Here is a 17,933-nt window from a genome sequence, read left to right as displayed (position 1 = left end):
GTATATATATACATTGATCACTCCCGGAAAAAAAATTTCTTGGTTCCACCCCTAACTATGTTCACTAAAGTCAAGCTGGTGTAAAGTTTGGCTACTATAAAATAATCCATTTTTTTATCTTTTTATCTTTTTTCCATCACATCACTTCTCTACTTTTCTGCACATCTTTTCGTAAAAAGACAAAAAGTACACTTATTTAAGTCATCCTAAACAATCCCAAGTTAGTTTTCTCGTGAAATACTTCTTTAGTAACACTTGTATAAAGGATTATGTTGAATTAGTAATGTATTAAAATCATCTCTCTCTCTCTCTCTCTCTCTCTCTCTATGTATATATATACATTGATCACTCCCGGAAAAAAAATTTCTTGGTTCCACCCCTAACTATGTTCACTAAAGTCAAGCTGGTGTAAAGTTTGGCTACTATAAAATAATCTATTTTTTTATCTTTTTATCTTTTTTCCATCACATCACTTCTCTACTTTTCTGCACATCTTTTCGTAAAAAGACAAAAAGTGCACTTATTTAAGTCATCCTAAACAATCCCAAGTTAATCCAATTACCTAGCTCTCTCTCTCTCTCTCTGTCTCTCTCTCAACATTTTAATAAGTTTTCACTATTTCAATTACACAAGGGACAAACCTCTTTCTAGAGAGGTAAACTGAAATAGTTTTATAATTAATAGGTCCAAATAGTAAAGTGATAACTCATAACATAATTACAAATAAAAATGATCAAAATGGTTAATCACATTGAGTTTAATATGGAGAAACTCAGTTGGAAGTATAGCCAAAACCACCACTAGTTGTCAAAGTGGTACAATCATTTGAGTATTTACTATTTTTATACCTTTTTGATTAATAAGTCATATACATTTGATTTTATATCAATTTTGTTTTTTTGTTTTTTTTGTTTTTTTGGTTGGCTTTCCAGTCTTCATTTATTGTCATTGTCATTCTCATTGTCCCTTTATGGTTATACTGTGACAAGCTTTGATGAGATTGTTAGAATAAATGTATAAAAATAAATAGAGAATTGTATTATTGAATAATGTATGCTTGTTGTGTATCTTTACAAGAGAAATCAACTCTCTCTTTATAGAGAGAAGAAATAACATTGGATACCAAGTGATGATTGAAATCACCGAAAGAATAAAGTGAAAAGAGAAAGTTATACAATTAGCAATATTATATTAACAGCCCCCCTCAAACTCAAGGAGGATAGGTACTAGCCAACTTGAGTTTGAAGAGAGTAACAAAACAGGAAAGTAAACTGATAAATAAAACAGGATAGGAGACACGGTATGGTCGTGTCAGACCGTTGTAGCAGACATTTTACGGGGTCATGTCGGACCGTTGTAGCAGAACAGTTTACGGGGTCATGTCGGACCGTTGTAGAAGACAGTTTATGGGGTCATGTCGGACCGTTGTAGCAGGACAGTTTACGGGGTCATGTCGGACCGTTGTAGAAGACAGTTTACGGGGTCATGTCGGACCGATGTAGCAGGACAGTTTACGGGGTCATGCTGGACCGATGTAGCAGGACAGTTTACGGGGTCATGTCGGACCGTTGTAGCAGGACAGTTTACGAGGTCATGTCGGACCGATGTAGCAGGACAGTTTACGGGGTCATGTCGGACCGATGTAGCAGACACTGTGTGGTCGTGTCAGACCGTTGTTGTAGAAGCTAACCGTTGGTCATGTATAAGGATGCGCGAGCAGAGATGAGCGTGCTAAGGGCAGAAAACAAGGAGCTGAAGCGGAAGGCCACCGTGATGTTCCGATTTGGAGGGCCGCCATATGCTGCAGTGGAGGAGCAGGGAGTAGTGATCATGCCCAGTGGAGGAGAAAGCACAGAGGCAGCACGGTCAAGGGCCGTCCAGGACGGAGGCAAGAAGAAAAGACCGGCAGCAGAGTAGAGAAGAAAAATCTTGCCTGTGGAGGTGGTTGTTTTGTGTGTTGGTTTTTTTTTTTTTTTTTTTTTTGTTTTTTTTTTTGTTTTTTTTTTTTTTTTTTTTTGTATTGTTTTGAATTTGTTGTATTTTTTTTTTTTTTTTTTTTTTTTTTTTGGAATGAAAACCGAGTTGGGTGTGAATGGATTTTTTTTTTTTTTTTTTTTTTTTTTTGTTGAAAATAATAATAATAATAAGAATAATAAATAAAATGAAGTGGTGGATCAGCAAGAGTTGAGAATCAGCAAGACTTTTTTTTTTTTTTTTTTTTTTTTTTTTTTGAAAATAAGAATAATAATAATAAATAAAAGAAAGTGGTGGATATAAAAAGAGGTGTCAGGAAGAGAACAAAATAAAGGTGATGAAAAGTTTGAAAGAAATGATGGTGAAAATAAAGGAGGGACAAGGAAAGTGGTTCACGTTTGTTTGTTTTTTTTTTTTTTTTTTTTTTTGGAAATGAAAAAGGAAAAGTGGGGTGCAAAATGATGATGATAAAATGAATATAAAAAAAAATGAGTGTGTGTAATGCGGTGCCTTTAGTCAAAAAAAAAAGTGAATAGATTAAAAATTAAAAGGACTAGTGGGAACCAAGTGGTGTTTGGTCGGTGGAATAGATTATAGGGTTTTGGATGAGTGGGTGAAATATGATGGGAACAAAGAGAATAAAAAAATAGAGGGTGAGGAACAGGAGGATAGGATCGATCTCAGGAACCATGATGGTGGAGGGACAAAAAGCGGCTCAGTGGGAGAGAGGAAATAGAATATATGGATAAACTTTTACAGGTTGTATCAGAGAGAGAGAGAAGAAGTTGGGTGTGTGTGGTTATGCTTTAAAACCATGCTGTGTGTCCCCCTTTTTTTTTTTTTTTTTTGTTTTTTTTTTTTTTCTTTCTGGTTGCTATTCTAACCGAGAGTCAGAGAGAGAGATTTGTGTCGGGCATGGAGAGAGATGTGCACCGTGTGTGTGTGTTGAAGCAGCTTGTGTGTCTTCCTCTCCCTAACCGAGACTGCCGAGAGAGAGAGAGAGAGAGCTCTGTGAGAGAGAGAGAGCTGGGTTTGGTCCTCTGTGTGTATGGGTTTGCCGTGTGTGAGAAGACGAAGTTGGTGGCGTGTGTGTGTATGTCTCTTGTGTGTGTTGTGTATGCCTCTGCTGGGTGTGAAGGTGCTACCCGTGGGTGTGATTCATTTCAAAGCTCAAAGCTGCAGAGGGAAAGAGCCTAGAGAGAGGGAGATAAGAGACCAAGAGAGAGAGAGAAAAGGTGCCATGCATGTGTGGTGTGTGTTCCATGCGAGAGAAAGAGAAAGCCCCATGTGTTTTTGTGTGTGTGTGCGCTGTGCCGTGTGTTTGGGTGTGAATGGTGTGTTGGGTGGTGTGGGTGTTTGCTGTGAGAGAGAGAAGTTCTGCATGTGTGCATGGTCACGGTTTGGAGATGGTGGTGATGGTGGCTCGGTTGTGGAGTTGCAGCGGTAACGGCTCGGCAGTGGTGTAGTTGGTAGTGCCGCTGGTGGTGGCTCGGTATTGGCCAGATCACGGCGTCGGTGGCTGTCGTGTGGGCCGACGGAGTGCTCGACGACGTGGGTAAGATCATGTTGTAACAAAGCTGCAGCAAGAAATAGTGATGGTTCACGGCAGTGAAGGTATGTGTAAAGGTCCGGCGGGCGGCCAAGGCGAGACTGCCGCCCGCCGGTGAAGCAGAATGACTAGGTTGTTAACCTAGCTCTGATACCATGTTAGAATAAATGTATAAAAATAAATAGAGAATTGTATTATTGAATAATGTATGCTTGTTGTGTATCTTTACAAGAGAAATCAACTCTCTCTTTATAGAGAGAAGAAATAACATTGGATACCAAGTGATGATTGAAATCACCGAAAGAATAAAGTGAAAAGAGAAAGTTATACAATTAGCAATATTATATTAACAGAGATGATGACTTCAACAATGCAAAATTTTCTCATTTTGATTAGGATGCTTGACGAAATTGTGCAGGGTCACATTGAATCCTAACGCAATGCTTATATAACCAAAAGTCCTTCCCATGTGACCACAATGAAACCCCAAATATGTAATGGAATGGTGCGATTGAAAAGTTGAATCAACATACATATTAAGAAAAATGCTTGAGCGCATTAATTTGGTAATCTCGATCTTCTCTTAATAATATGGGATGAAAACCTTATTAGAGATCAAAATAGAAGTGCTATATTAGGAAATGTAGCAGGGTTAGGGGGTTCATGTGCCAATCTTGATAGTCTCATTTTGTTTGGTTTTCATTTTCAAAATGCACTTTTCAAAAAAGTTTACTTTTTCGTTTTTCATATTTTTATGTTTTTACTGATTTTTTAATATTTTAATATTTTTTTAAAAAATTTTGGACGCACTTAACATAAATACACTTAAAAAGTAAAATTTTTGTGAAAAAAATCATTAAAAATTCATTAAATACCAAAAATAAAAAAAAAAAGCCAAAAATTCAGTACATTTTTCATATTTTTGTGTATTTTTTTAATTTTTTAAAATAATATTTCACAAATATTTTACTATTTAGATACATCTAAGTAAGGTGCATCTAAAAAAGTAAAAAATATTGCTTAAATTTTTAAAAATATTCACTAAAAATAAAAAATACGAAAAATAAAAAACTCAATTTCTAAAAAATTAAATTCAAAAAATTAAAACCAAACACGTTGACGGTCTCCTCCTACACCTCTTGGACCCTATAACTGCTAACTTAATTTTTATTGCATAGCATGTGCTATATATCTTGTAAATTAAAAATGTATAGAGATGAAGATAAAAGAGTTGCATACAAAAGTATAATTCTGTAAATATTTTATAGAGTTTGTTAATGAATTTTACTGATGCAAAAGGTTTATTCGGTTATGTTTTTTATTTTTTTGTTCTTTTGTTTTCATTTTTTGAAAAACGTATATAGATGTGTTTGCCTCTCAACACCCTACCACCCTCTTTTTAGAGAAAAGCACAACAATGTGGAAAGAGGAAATATGAAAATTGCTACAAATGACACTAATGTTATGTCTATGTTTGGATCAAGAACTTGAAAAAGGATTTGTATAACCAAAAAAAAAAAACATTTCATTCATTTTTACTTTTTATATTTATGATGCAAACAAAATCTAAACTGCTCACACAATAAGACTTGATTTGGTACCAAAATAGCAAAGACTTCTAACAATGATATTCATAATCAAAACATAATTTAACAAACTCTGTTTTACAAATCTGCATTATATCCATGCTTGAAATTTCATTTTCAACAAACCCAAAAGATGCTTCTAAACTAAGAGACACATACAATTTGAACCAACTTATAATTCTAAGCACTGAAAATCAACAGTATGTACTACTACTACCATAGAAATAAAAATACAGAAGAAATCCAACTAGCTATTACATAATATAATGATATCATCAATCAATTATTTCAGAAATGTCGAAAAACTGAGATGTGAGAATTCATCAACCTCTATCCATATCCCTCGCGGATTGTATAAATATGCAGCAATATGAATTCATCACGGGTCACCAATTTTTCGTAGCCTTGCCATCCTTGCCCATCTCAATGGCTCCATTAGCTGGGTAATCAACTTCGGTTATGAACCTCGACCAGAACCAATGTTCCTTCCATATAATCACCATTTCTTCAATTGGTATGTTCTTTGTCTCGGGCAAGAAGAAGAACACGAAAATGGTCATCACCACCACGAAGAACGCGAAGAAGATGAACAAACCAAACTTCAAGTGGCAGAGCATTGCCAAGAAGGCTTGAGCGACCGCAAATGTGAAAATCATGTTGACTGACACGTTGATACTCTGCGCTGCTGAACGGATTTCGAGTGGGAAAATTTCACTAGGTACTAACCAACCAAGAGGTCCCCATGACCACGCAAAACCGGCAACATAGATACATATGAAAAGCACCACAACAATAGCATACCACTTTGGCAAGTCACCCGCGTTCCCCTGCACTCCGAACTTAGCACCAATGCAAGCCGCAACTGCAATCTGTCGTAACAAAAATTAAATCAAATAAATAACATGTAAACATAACCAAAAAAAAGAAAACACGAAAAACAAAATTATACCTGACAAAGGAGCATTTGAGTACCCCCCTCGAGGAATAAAAACCGTCTTCCCCACTTGTCGACACCATAAATTGAAACTAGTGTTGCGAGAACATTCACACCACCAGTGATCACAGCCGACATGAGTGAGGCATTGCTTCCAAAACCAATTGTTTTGAATAAGACCGGTGCATAGAACATAATGACATTAATGCCAGTGAGTTGTTGGAAAAAGGGAATGAGGATGGCCATGGTCAGCTGGGGCCGATATTTCCTTTGCAAAAGGTTTCTCCATGGATGTTCCACCTTCTTAGATGCCTCGCTAGCCGCGACAAGATCATTGAACTCCTCATCAACATCATCAACACCGCGAATTTTTTGGAGTTTAGATTTGGCTTCATCGGTCTTGCCACGCTCTATCATCGAGTTGGGCGTCTCAGGAAGGATTAATGATCCGATGGTGATAATGAGGGCAGGGACCACCGCGCCCCCCAAGCTCAACCGCCATCCCCAACCGCCTTTGATCTTGGCGAAAAAGTAGTTCAACACATTGGCTATCAATATACCGATTGTGATCGACAATTGAAACCCTATGTTGAGCGCACCACGGTACTTGTATGGAGCCATTTCGGAGAGGTATAGTGGCACAGACTGTAATTACAAATCAAAAACAATGTTTTAGTACTTAAATTAATTCAAATTAAAAACAAATTATGGGTAACTCGTTATTAATCTCATTACAAAATTGAATAATAAATTAAATAAGTTTTCGGAGAAAAACAAATAACAAAAACAAAAAGTGTACAACATGTTCTTGTCATGTTCTAAGAATAGATATTAAAATGTTATTTTCAACCCAATCAAGAAAAACAAAACACAGCACAGCACACTTGACATATATTTATAAAAAAAACAGAAGAAGTTGTTTTCAAATCAATTTTCAAAATTTTTGTTTCTATTCAATGCCGTTGCATTTACGAGTAAACTATGGCGCAAAAGGGGCACACAGAGTCATGTCCAAAGAAAAACAAGGCACATGTAAAGACTTTAAATTAATATCATTAAAAAAAAAAGTGTTATTGATTTTAATCATGAATTAAATTTTTTTTTTTATTTCAGGTATTGACTTGACTTGTGAGGACTGCTAGTACTACAGGGTAAAGCAATAAAGCAATATGAAAGAGGATTCAAATCAATCGTCAATTGAAGATAGAGGTTTTAGTTTGAAAAAGATGACTTGGAAAAAAAAAAGTTGACTTGGAAAAATTAAACTCTGAGTTCCTAAAAATACATAAAAACTTCAGCATGTAGGCTTTGTAATAAAATAAACATTAAGATTTTAATTTTAACAAATTAAATTAATTTTTTTTTGATTTATTTTCAATATAAATCATATTTGTATAATTTTAGTAGATAAAATTGAAGAAAAAAATGTATTTTAGTTATTAAAATTAATTTAACATGTAAGAGTATAATAACTAAAATATTATTTTTTGTCAATTTTACTTAACAAAAATAGACAAGTAATTTAGATTTAAAACTAATTATAATATTAAAATATAAATTAACAAAATTCAAAATTTAGAACTTAATTTGTTAGAAATGACGAATTTGAGTTTTTTTTTCTCAAATAATTTCATCTTATCATTGATCTGAAAAACCAGAAAGAAAAAGACAAGTCAAAGGCTTGGTTTAAGAATAGATTATTTTAATAATTTTTTAAATATATATATATAATATGAAAAATAATATGACAATTCATAATTTTTTAGCTAAAACTTCAGTCAAACAAGGCCAAATTACATAAAAAAGTACGGAGAATTTAAAAGAGCTGCAAAAGAAGATTACTTGGAACAAAGTATCAGACTGAATTTCTAGCACTTCAGTCCTTTGTTTTTGGATTACTAGTCAGATCTGAAGCAAATAGCCACATGTTTTTGTTTCAAAAAAAAAAAAAAAACAAAACAGAACAAAATGCAATATTTGCTTCAGAAAGTAACAAAATCACTTTTGGAAAAGAAATTTTTTTTAACAGAAGACTTAAACACAAACTCTGTTGTGATTTTAGAAACCATTGAAACATCTGAATGCCTTGATCCAAAACACTTCTTTTGGTTTTAAGAATCAGAAGAAATGCAATATTTGCTTCAAAAAATAACAAAATTAATTTCAGAGAATGAAGAAAACAAACAATGATTAAAAAAAAAAAAAAAAACATATATAACAAGACAAACACAAAACAAAAAGAGATCTAGGAAGACTCAAACAAATTCCAAAAACACATACTCTGGTTTTTATAAAAAAAAATAACAAAACAAAACAAAAACCAAGAGAGAGAGAGAGAGAGAAAACAGGGTACCTGATTGGCGAATCCGATGCCAAAACCAAGCAAAATACGACCAACGATTAACATCCAGACAGCTTGAGCGAACCCATTGATGAGAGCTCCGGCGCAGAACAGTACACCTCCGAACAACATCGACAATTTTCTTCCCAATTTTCTCGTCACTATCGAAGCAACAAGCGACGATAACAGAGCAGCCAAGTACAGAGAAGAAGTGAACATAGTGAGAGTGAAACTGTCAAATTTACAGTACTGGTTCGTCGAATTATCTGCCTTTTGTTTCTCGTACACAGATGGAAAGAACTTCTGCAAGAACGAATCCATAGATGTCACTCCACCTGTAAATACACAAAACCCAAATCGAAAAAACCAAAACCCAGATCAAAAAAATTGTAGATAACAGTATACATTGATATATGCAGAATCAAAGAACAGTGTATGTATGTGTACCCGAAATTCCGATATCGTAACCGAAGATGAGACCACCCATGGCTGCAACCATGCATGTTAGGGTGACATAGAGGGTGAGCTCACCGGGATATTCCTTTCCGGTACCAGGACCAGGGCCGAAACCGGCTGCTGGCATGTTTGGTTATCTGTTCCGGTGACCGGGGTAGAAAAGAGAGAGAGGGGGATTGTGAAGAGGCACGGTGGTGGTGAAAACACACACACAGAAAAAGAGAGAGAGAGAGGGGGGAGAATGGTAAGAGTATCGGCATGGAAACATCATATATAGAGAGAAGGGTAATACCAAAGGGTTATTTTGGGTATGGGGTTTTTTTTTTTTATAATTTATAATTTATTTAATTTTTTTTAATTTAATTTTTTTGTAATGAAAAATGTATAAAAAATAGAAAACAATACATAAGGCTAATTTTTTGATCTAGTGATGTGTCAAGAAAATGATTAGTCGATAATTAGAGAATATTTAATTATCAACCAATCATTATGTCACTGAATTTAGAAATTAGGACTAATTTTTTGGTCTAAATAGCAATGCTCATGAAAAATAGAGATATGATATAATAAAAATAAACCAATAAACATCTTATTTGGAGTGTTTCAATCCAAGCCTAAAGAGTCTCATGACATTTGTGAGTTTGATTTTTACAAATATGATAACTCAATACGATAGGGTTATAATCAAAAAATAAATAAGTTATAATTAAACAACATATAAAGTATAATTAAAAAGTTATTGGATAAAATCTAAAATAATGTTATAATTAATATCATAGTGAGCCATAATTAATATCATAATAAATAGTAATCAAAAATCATAAAAGTAATAACTAAAGGTATAGAGATTTTCATTTTTTGAATAAATTATAAGTATATTTTTTGAGATTTATTTGAAATATAAATTATCCTTGTGATTCTCAAAATTACAAATACGTTGTTGTTAAAATTTGCCATTTAACACAATTGACTAGAAAAAATAAAATTTATGATTATTTTTTTATACAATAATAAAATTATCAAAATTATTAATTAAAAATATCATTAAAATTTATTAATTGACTTAGTAATTTTAAATAAATTTGAAGAAATGTATTTATAATTTTTTTATTTTTTAAAAAAATAATATATAAGTCTATTATTTAGACTTATCTTTTAGATCTAATGATGTGTAAGTGATATGATTGCTTGATGATTAGAGAATATATGAGAGAGAGTATTGCTTTAAATATTTTAATAGATTATTACATAATTAAATTTGAAAAATAAATTTAATTTTTAGACCTGTATGCCAATTTTTTTATTTTTTATTTTTTATTATTGATAGAGAGACAAAGTTATTTACTTGTTTTTTTTGATAGAATGAAATGGGGAGTAAAGCTCAGCTGTGTGTGTAATGATGGTTTGATTATTGAAGAAAGTAGATAAGATTAAACGTGGATGTGATCTGTCTGAAAAGTTGAGTTTGAATAAACCCATCGGACGGTGGGAAACAAGTTGCTGCTGCGGCTGTGAGTCAAATACGGGGATAGATGAATGGAGCTATTGTGTGACTCGTAAATTGCCCGCTGACTTATAATTTGATTGGTCCGTCTAAAAAAAGTAAACTATGTTAATAAAAAATAATCAAAAAAACTTAAATAAAAAAAACAAAAAAAATTTAGGAGAATTACAAAGGTTTGACCCTTGTGCAAAATAAACTTTTAATTTTTTTTTTTTTTAAATTTAAATTCTAAATTTTTGATATGTTTTCAATTTAAATTATTTGACTATTTTCGTTAAGTAACATTTGTAGAATAATAAATATTTTAGTCATTAAAGTAAATAAAAAATGATATTTTAGATATTTTATATATATTTATATTGAATTTTATAACAAAAATATATTTTTTTAATCAATTTTACTTAACAAAAATAAACGAATAGTTGAGATTGAAAATAAATTAAAAAAATTAAAGTTTAAACTGATAAAATTCAAAATTTATTTTATTACAAGACTCAAACTTTTTTTTTTTTTTTTTTGGTGATTGTCTCAAAAAATTTAAGCACACACAAATAATAATTAATTTTTTTTTCCACTACTTCATTTTTTGTATTTTTTTTTTTTTTGGGTAAAAAGTCAAAAACTTCTTTCTAAACATCTCGATTTCTTTTCACCTTATTTAGTTTAAAAATTATCACTTTTCAAATGAGAGCTAATTATAGTTTAGGTAATACCATAATTTCATAATTTTTTACCTAAAAATAACGACTTTATGGCTTAGATTCATTTCATAGTTAGACTTCTCTAACATCAATTCTTTCTCCACTGCAAACACATAAATCCAGAACAATTGAGATTTTTTTCTGGCCATGGATCACACTTCGATAATCCAAATAATTTAATTTTTTATATCACAATACATAAATTATTCTTGTAAAAAATTAGGTTGATATGTGTTGGTGTTGATTTTTTACCAAACAACCAAACAGAGAATTTAGTTGCAGAGAACGTGGTAGAATAGATTAAGCCAACCACCTGCCAATAAGAAAATGAGAATATCGCGATGGTTCGTCCACCCAAGGGCACTTCGACAATCAAGTCAGTCAAATAATCTCTCAAAGATATCGCACAAGTACTCAATGCACAAATTAAAGCGTCTCAAATAAAAGCATATCTTAGACCCACGGGGGTACCTCACTTTTTAAAATGATCAATGTCTAACTTCTCCTAAAATTCTTACTTCATCGGACTCTATCCTTTACAATGATAACATTTATCACAACTCACACTATTAAGATTAAGATGAACTTCCTCAAGAGTCTCATTTCTATCCAAATAGGTAGCTTGATATCATCTAGGACTCGTGTCCTTTATCCAAATATCTTGGATTTCGGCATTATCGCACTGAATCTCGGCAACGTCGCAATCACCTCGGCAAACATGACTCACCCACATGACACCTCGGCTGGCAACTTAAAGACACCTTGGCCACGTGGCGTCATTCTCAAACTACTTCTCCACAACTGCCTCCTAGGTTCTATTACCTCGGCAGTCTGAGGTTATGGAACCTATATCGTTCGATCTTCCAACATGTCTGCGAAACAACGTGCTAGAAATACTCCTTCGACCAAGATCATGACTCGCCGCATAAAGAAACAAGGACTCAAGTGTCCACTCATCAAGAATCAAAAACCAAGAACCATGGACCATCATGTTCTATCTCATCCAAGTCCAACATCTCGACAGAGATCACATTACTAGTAGAGATCATGACTTGCTAGTTCAAGAACATCAAAATTCTAGTATTAACTCATCAGGAACCAAAAACAAACAAGTTTTGTCCCATCCAAATTCAACATCTCAACCAAGACCAACATCTCAACTGAAATCATCATCTCAACTAAGATCAACATCTCAACCGAGGTCGTCATCTCTACTGAGATTAACATCTTAATTGAGATCGCACTTCTCAACTGAGATCGCATTACTAGCCGAGGTCATAACTTGCTAGTTCAAGAACATCAAGATTTGAAATCTGTTGTCTTAACCGTCATACTAACATCATGACATGTCACCTTTTCATTGGTTCCCAATACATCCCATAATTGACACACGCTGCCCCATTAGACGTCATCAGCCATCACACATCTCCCAAGAAACTTGAATCATTACAATCTGTCACATCTTTCCATTCTAACAAAACCTTTTCATTTTCCTATTTCGTCTTTCCCTGTGTCTCCAGACTCTCTCTCTCTCTCTCTTGGCTTGTGCAAACCATCATCGTTGTTCTTGAAGCATTCATTGCTATGAATAGTGCCCAAGGTTCAAACTCTATTAGCTGAACCAGACTAGCAGCCAAGCACTTCATCAGGTACTCCACGTATCAACCCACTATCTCAATGGCAGTGCAAACACCAACATAGCGACAATCTTGTAACTAGAACTAGGAATAGGAAACATCGAGATCCTAAGCTCCCAGCCTTTGACCTTGACAATCCTCCAATCGCCCTTCTGAGAGTAACCATCGTCGTAACCAATGACAACATGTCTTGCTGAACGCTTGTCGTAGAAGACCTTCTTGCTGACATCCCTGATGTCATAACTGTGCGATCCACTCCATCTCCTTATAGTCAATCCAACATGCTCATGTCTCCAGCAACTCAACATCTTGGAAGAGAAGCACATGAAGAAAAAAGTACCAAATTACAGCAAGGAGCAGATGCCACGGCCTATCAAGAAGGCTAAGACTCAAATTTTTTGAAAATTTCACCAAGTATCACTTTCAAATCACTGACTCAGTCTTCATTAACTCATTTTTGTTCTCTACCTCCTAATGTGAATGTAAATACAACTTAGGTTCACATTAGAAATACATTATCTGAATCTTGTCTAAGTCTGACTTAGACATCCATGACCGAGGTCATTGCGTTTGGCTCGCCCAAACTAAACACTTAAGGCTTGAACTTAGTATATTGAGAGTACTATTTACTTCGACTTTTTGCACAAACCAGCCAAAACGTGGTTAGTTTCACCTTGTTTCACATTGAAACATCGCCTTATACTTAGTGCAACTCTACCAATATGGCAAGTCTAAGTTAATCGCGTTGTTCACCATATGTCTAACTTAGGTATCTGAGAGGGAGATTTATGATCTGAAATTGGGCCGTGGTAACGTCCGGACAGATTTGGGCTGAACACATTGGGCCATGGAAGTTTTGGGCCTGTCTAGAGAGTGTTGCTCGATCAAGGCTAGGCACTGACAAGGCGGTGCTTCACAGCACAAGGACCGGTCAAGTGAGGGCTAAGCCGAGTTGTTCGTTGCTTCACTGGGCTCCACGGTTTGAGAGTTAGCTTCGTGGGAGCGCCGACGTCCAACCAGTATGAGCTGAGCCGAGCTCGGCTCTACCGGAATGTAGCCGAGCACGGTCGATATTGAACATGGCCTGGAGCAGCTCGGTTATGGAGCGCTTGGGCTTAACTGTGGAATGGCCGTTGGTAGCCGAGATGATGTTGACCTGCTGCCGAGCTCCCAGCGGAGTAGGCTGGTAGTTGGGATTAGGTGATGCTCAGCAAGATTTGTGCTGACGGATGGGATAGTAGAGCCACGTGTCGAGAGATCACTCGGAGTAAATTTGGGGCGCAGAGGGTACATAAGCATGTCTGCGCCCCCCATATGCAGACAGTCGAACATTTGGTAAGAGAAATACTTACACCCAACTCTCTCATCTCTCTCTATCCCAAGGTGTGTGCTAACTTGATCGTCGGAGGGGTTTTCCGGCCACACACCGCCAGGTAGCTCACCGCCGTTGTGCTCGCAGGTCGATCGGACAGACGGGAGCTTAGAAGAAAGGAGTACGGGCTTGCCAGAATATTTGCTCCCCGTACAATTGGCGCCGTCTGTGGGAACTTTGCAGATAAAACCTTGTCTTCCACGCTCATCTGATCGCCGTCCATGGCGAACAACGATGAGTTTCCGTTGTCCGCCATCGACGAAGTTACTCCGGAGTCAGGCAGACGGAGAGAGGGGCATCCCGACATCCTCCCGATGGCAAACCTGGAGACATTCCCAGGAGGAGGGTCGGGAGACGCGCGAGATAAGCGCTGTAGGAGTCATGGACATTCACGGAGTCCCGACGGTCATCGGCGACGGAGAGAATCACACGCCAGACGTTTGGAACACAAGCTAAGAGACTAGGACGCCGTCATCCGGCGAATGGCGGCGAAGATGGAGGAGCTGAAGCGGCATGTTAAGGGGAAGGGTGTAGCTGGAGTGGGAGACCACAGTGAGCGCACCCAACCCCGCCGTTCAGGCGGTCAGAGTCAGCGGCGCACTCCATTCATTTTTATTACCAGAAGTTACAAGGTTGGTGATTCCAACGTGCATGTAGAGAAGTCTAGCGCGCAAGATAGCACTTACCAGCCCTCACGTCCAATGACGACGTCGAGGTACTCTCACTCCGCTCATTCAGAGGATTTGCGGGCGGTCTTAAAGGAGCAGGCTCGCCGGCGGGAAGCTCAGAGGATACCGGCGTTCCAGCGGTTATCCTACGGGGTTCACGCCAGCGAGGAGGTCGGAATGCCTCCACCCCGCCAAGCAGTGCCACTCCTAGTGGATTCAGATTTGGCAAGGTTGAGTGCCACCCCTTTCTCCTTGGAAATAGAAATAACACCTCTCCCGTTGGGCTTTCACCAGCCGAAGTTCACATTGTACGATGGGAAGACCGATCCCTACATGCATGTAAGTCATTTTCGACAGGTCATGGCCGGACATAGGCGGAATGATGCACTTATGTGCCTCATCTTTCCGTCAAGTTTGGGCGAATTGGGCTTGAAGTGGTTTGAAAGGTTGCCGGAGGGGAGTATGGAGAGGTGGCATCAGCTGGCCGAAGCCTTTGTCACGCGCTTCAAAACCAACACCAAAACACCAAAAGAAGTTGATCACCTACTAAATGTCAAGATGGAACCGAGCGACACATTGAAGGCGTACAACTCCAGATATTGGAAGACCTTCAACGAGATCTTGGATTGCCCGGTTAACCTTGCAATCACTCAATACAAGCGTGGTCTCCCGGTCGGACATAGATTGCGGGACTCGCTTACCATGCACCAACCGACGTCCATGGGCCAGCTCATGCAGCGCATCAATGAGCACATCTGAGTCGAGGATGATGCGTCAGCATCTACCGTGAAGGCAACTCCGGTAGCAACAGACAAGAAGACAGCAGGCAAAGTGCACGCAGTTGGGCAAGAGTTCAGTCGCTCAAGTGACCGAGCAGAGGAATCGGACCGTGGCTCGAATCGCAAAAACCGGGGTAGAGGACGTCGGAATGACCGGGATGACTACCCCTGAGATGACGTAGCGGAGGCAAATAGAAGGTTGAAGGCAAGGACTGGCATAACCACGGTCTTCAAGATTCCAATCTATTGCATACTTAGTGAAATCCGAGACGAGGAATATGTCCGGTTTCCTGCTAAGTTGGGCGATGGACAAAAGGGCTACAATCTGCGGTATCGTTGCACATTTCATCGGGAGCGAGGCCACCGGACTGAGGATTGTTTGCCTTTAAGGCAACACCTGGAAGAGCTAGTCGCGGCCGGACACCTAGACCTTTACATTGATGGGGGCGTAAAGGCGAACCAAGCTCCGATTGAGCCCAAGGGACAGGATGACCGAGATGCGCCACCAGAAGGAGTTATTAATGTCATCTACGGCATAGTGGAACCGGAGCGTGTTTGCGAACTCCGGGGTATGATAAAAAAGGCAGAACATATGAGGGAGGTTTTGTCGGTACAGCCTGCCATCAAGAGGAGGAAGACCGTAGAGAAAGATGTGATTAGTTTCACCTCAAGGGATCTAGAGCATATTCAGACGCCGCACAACGGTGCCTTAGTGGTAACACTCCGCGTCAAGGAATTCGATGTCAAACGGATCTTGATCGATCAGGGAAGCTCAGTCAAGATCATGTATTACGACGCATTCAAGCAGCTCAAGCTCCGGGAGACAAACTTGGCTCCGGCAACATCGCCCTTGGTTGATTTCAACTCACAACTAGAGTGGCCTTTGGGAAAGATTATCCTACCGGTCAAAGCGGGATCCGTGGTCAAGCAAGTGGAGTTCTGGGTGTTACAAGTTCTTTCTACTTATAATCTAATCCTTGGAAGGGGATTGCTTCACGCCATGCAAGCCGTAGCGTCGACCTACCATCAGGTGATGAGATTCTCCTCGGCTATTTGGGGAGATCAAGTCATGTCCAAATAATGCTTCGTGGCAGTGAACGGAAGCCAGGCTGCCAAAGGCTTCGTTCAAATGACAGAAGGACCGGAAGACCGGGGAGTTCTTGACGATGCGGGCACCAAGGCAGAGGACAAAGCTGTTGAGGAATTGGTGGAGGTGCGAGTTGATATGGAGCGGTCGGATAAGTTCTTCCTGCTCGGTTCCAGCCTCACGGCCCAAGAAAGGACCGAGATGGTTGAGTTTTTGATGACCAACATCGAAGTCTTCGCATGGTCGCCTTACGATATGCCCGGCCTCGATCCAAGTTTTATCTGTCATCACCTCAATGTCTTCCCCGGAGCAAAGCCAGTCATTCAGCGAACAAGGAGATCCGCACTGCATCACACCAAGGTAATTGCAAAGGAAGTGAAAAACTTGCTTGAGGCACGAGCAATTCAGGAAGTGCACTACCCTCGGTGGATTTCCAACACAGTAGTGGTGCCCAAGAAGAATGGGAAGTGGCGAGTTTGTGTCGATTACAGGACAGTCAACCGAGCTTGTCCAAAAGATAGCTTCCCTTTGCCCCGTATTGACCAGCTTGTGGACTTGACGGGTGGACATAATCGGCACAGCTTCTTGGATGCCTATCGCGGCTACCACCAGATTGCCATGCATGGGCCCGACCGAGAGATTACTTCCTTCACGACTTCAAGGGGACTCTTCTGCTACCGAGTCATGCCTTTTGGTTTGAAGAACGTCGGGGCAACTTTTCAGAGGATGGTGACCAAGATGTTTGCTCCTTTGCTTGGGCGGACAATGGAGGCCTACATTGATGATATGGTGGTTAAAAGCCGGCATGCAGGAGACCACTTATCCGACTTGGCCGAAATGTTCGCCATTCTCAAAAAACACAAGCTGCGCCTGAATACGTCTAAGTGTGCCTTTGGCGTGGGATCCAGGAAATTTTTGGGATTCCTAGTCACGAACCGAGGCATCGAAGCAGACCCCACTCAGATCAGTGCCGTGCAAGATTTGAAGCAGCCCAGCTCGATTAAGGACGTACAGCATCTGGCCGGGATGGCCGCCGCGCTTAATTGATTTATAAGCCGGTCATCAGATCGCTGCCGCCCTTTCTTTCAGGCATTGAAATCAAAGTTCTCGTGGGACGAAGATTGTGACCGGGCTTTGGCCGAGCTCAAGGAGTATTTGTATTCTCCGTTACTGTTGGTTACACCAAAGCCAGGCGAGGAACTCTATCTTTACCTTGCCGTCTCACGGTATGCAGTCAGTTCGGTGCTTGTCCGAGCTGAAGGAATTATGCACCTCCCAATCTTCTACGTCAGTAAGACCTTGCTACCGACAGAGTCGAGATACTTGCCGTTGGAAAAGCTTGCGT

General features: G+C 38.5%; 1 protein-coding gene across 1 annotated transcript; it reads right to left on the bottom strand.

Annotated features, from left to right (window-relative positions):
* Positions 1–5,116: 5,116 nt before the first annotated feature.
* LOC114312009 (sugar carrier protein C) lies at positions 5,117–9,131 on the bottom strand. Its single transcript, XM_028258165.2, has 4 exons — positions 8,832–9,131; positions 8,397–8,719; positions 6,059–6,688; positions 5,117–5,978 (listed from the first exon to the last, which is right to left on the bottom strand). Exons 1-4 carry the CDS (start codon positions 8,965–8,967, stop codon positions 5,496–5,498), a joined length of 1,572 nt encoding a protein of 523 aa, XP_028113966.1. The 5' UTR covers positions 8,968–9,131; the 3' UTR covers positions 5,117–5,495.
* Between the last annotated feature and the right edge of the window lie 8,802 nt (positions 9,132–17,933).

Source organism: Camellia sinensis, chromosome 9, assembly GCF_055761805.1.
Source record: "Camellia sinensis isolate YWXY chromosome 9, ASM5576180v1, whole genome shotgun sequence".
Classification (NCBI taxonomy): Eukaryota; Viridiplantae; Streptophyta; class Magnoliopsida; order Ericales; family Theaceae; genus Camellia; species Camellia sinensis.
Note: the sequence above shows the minus strand (reverse complement) of the source record. Positions and strands in the feature narration are given on the sequence as shown.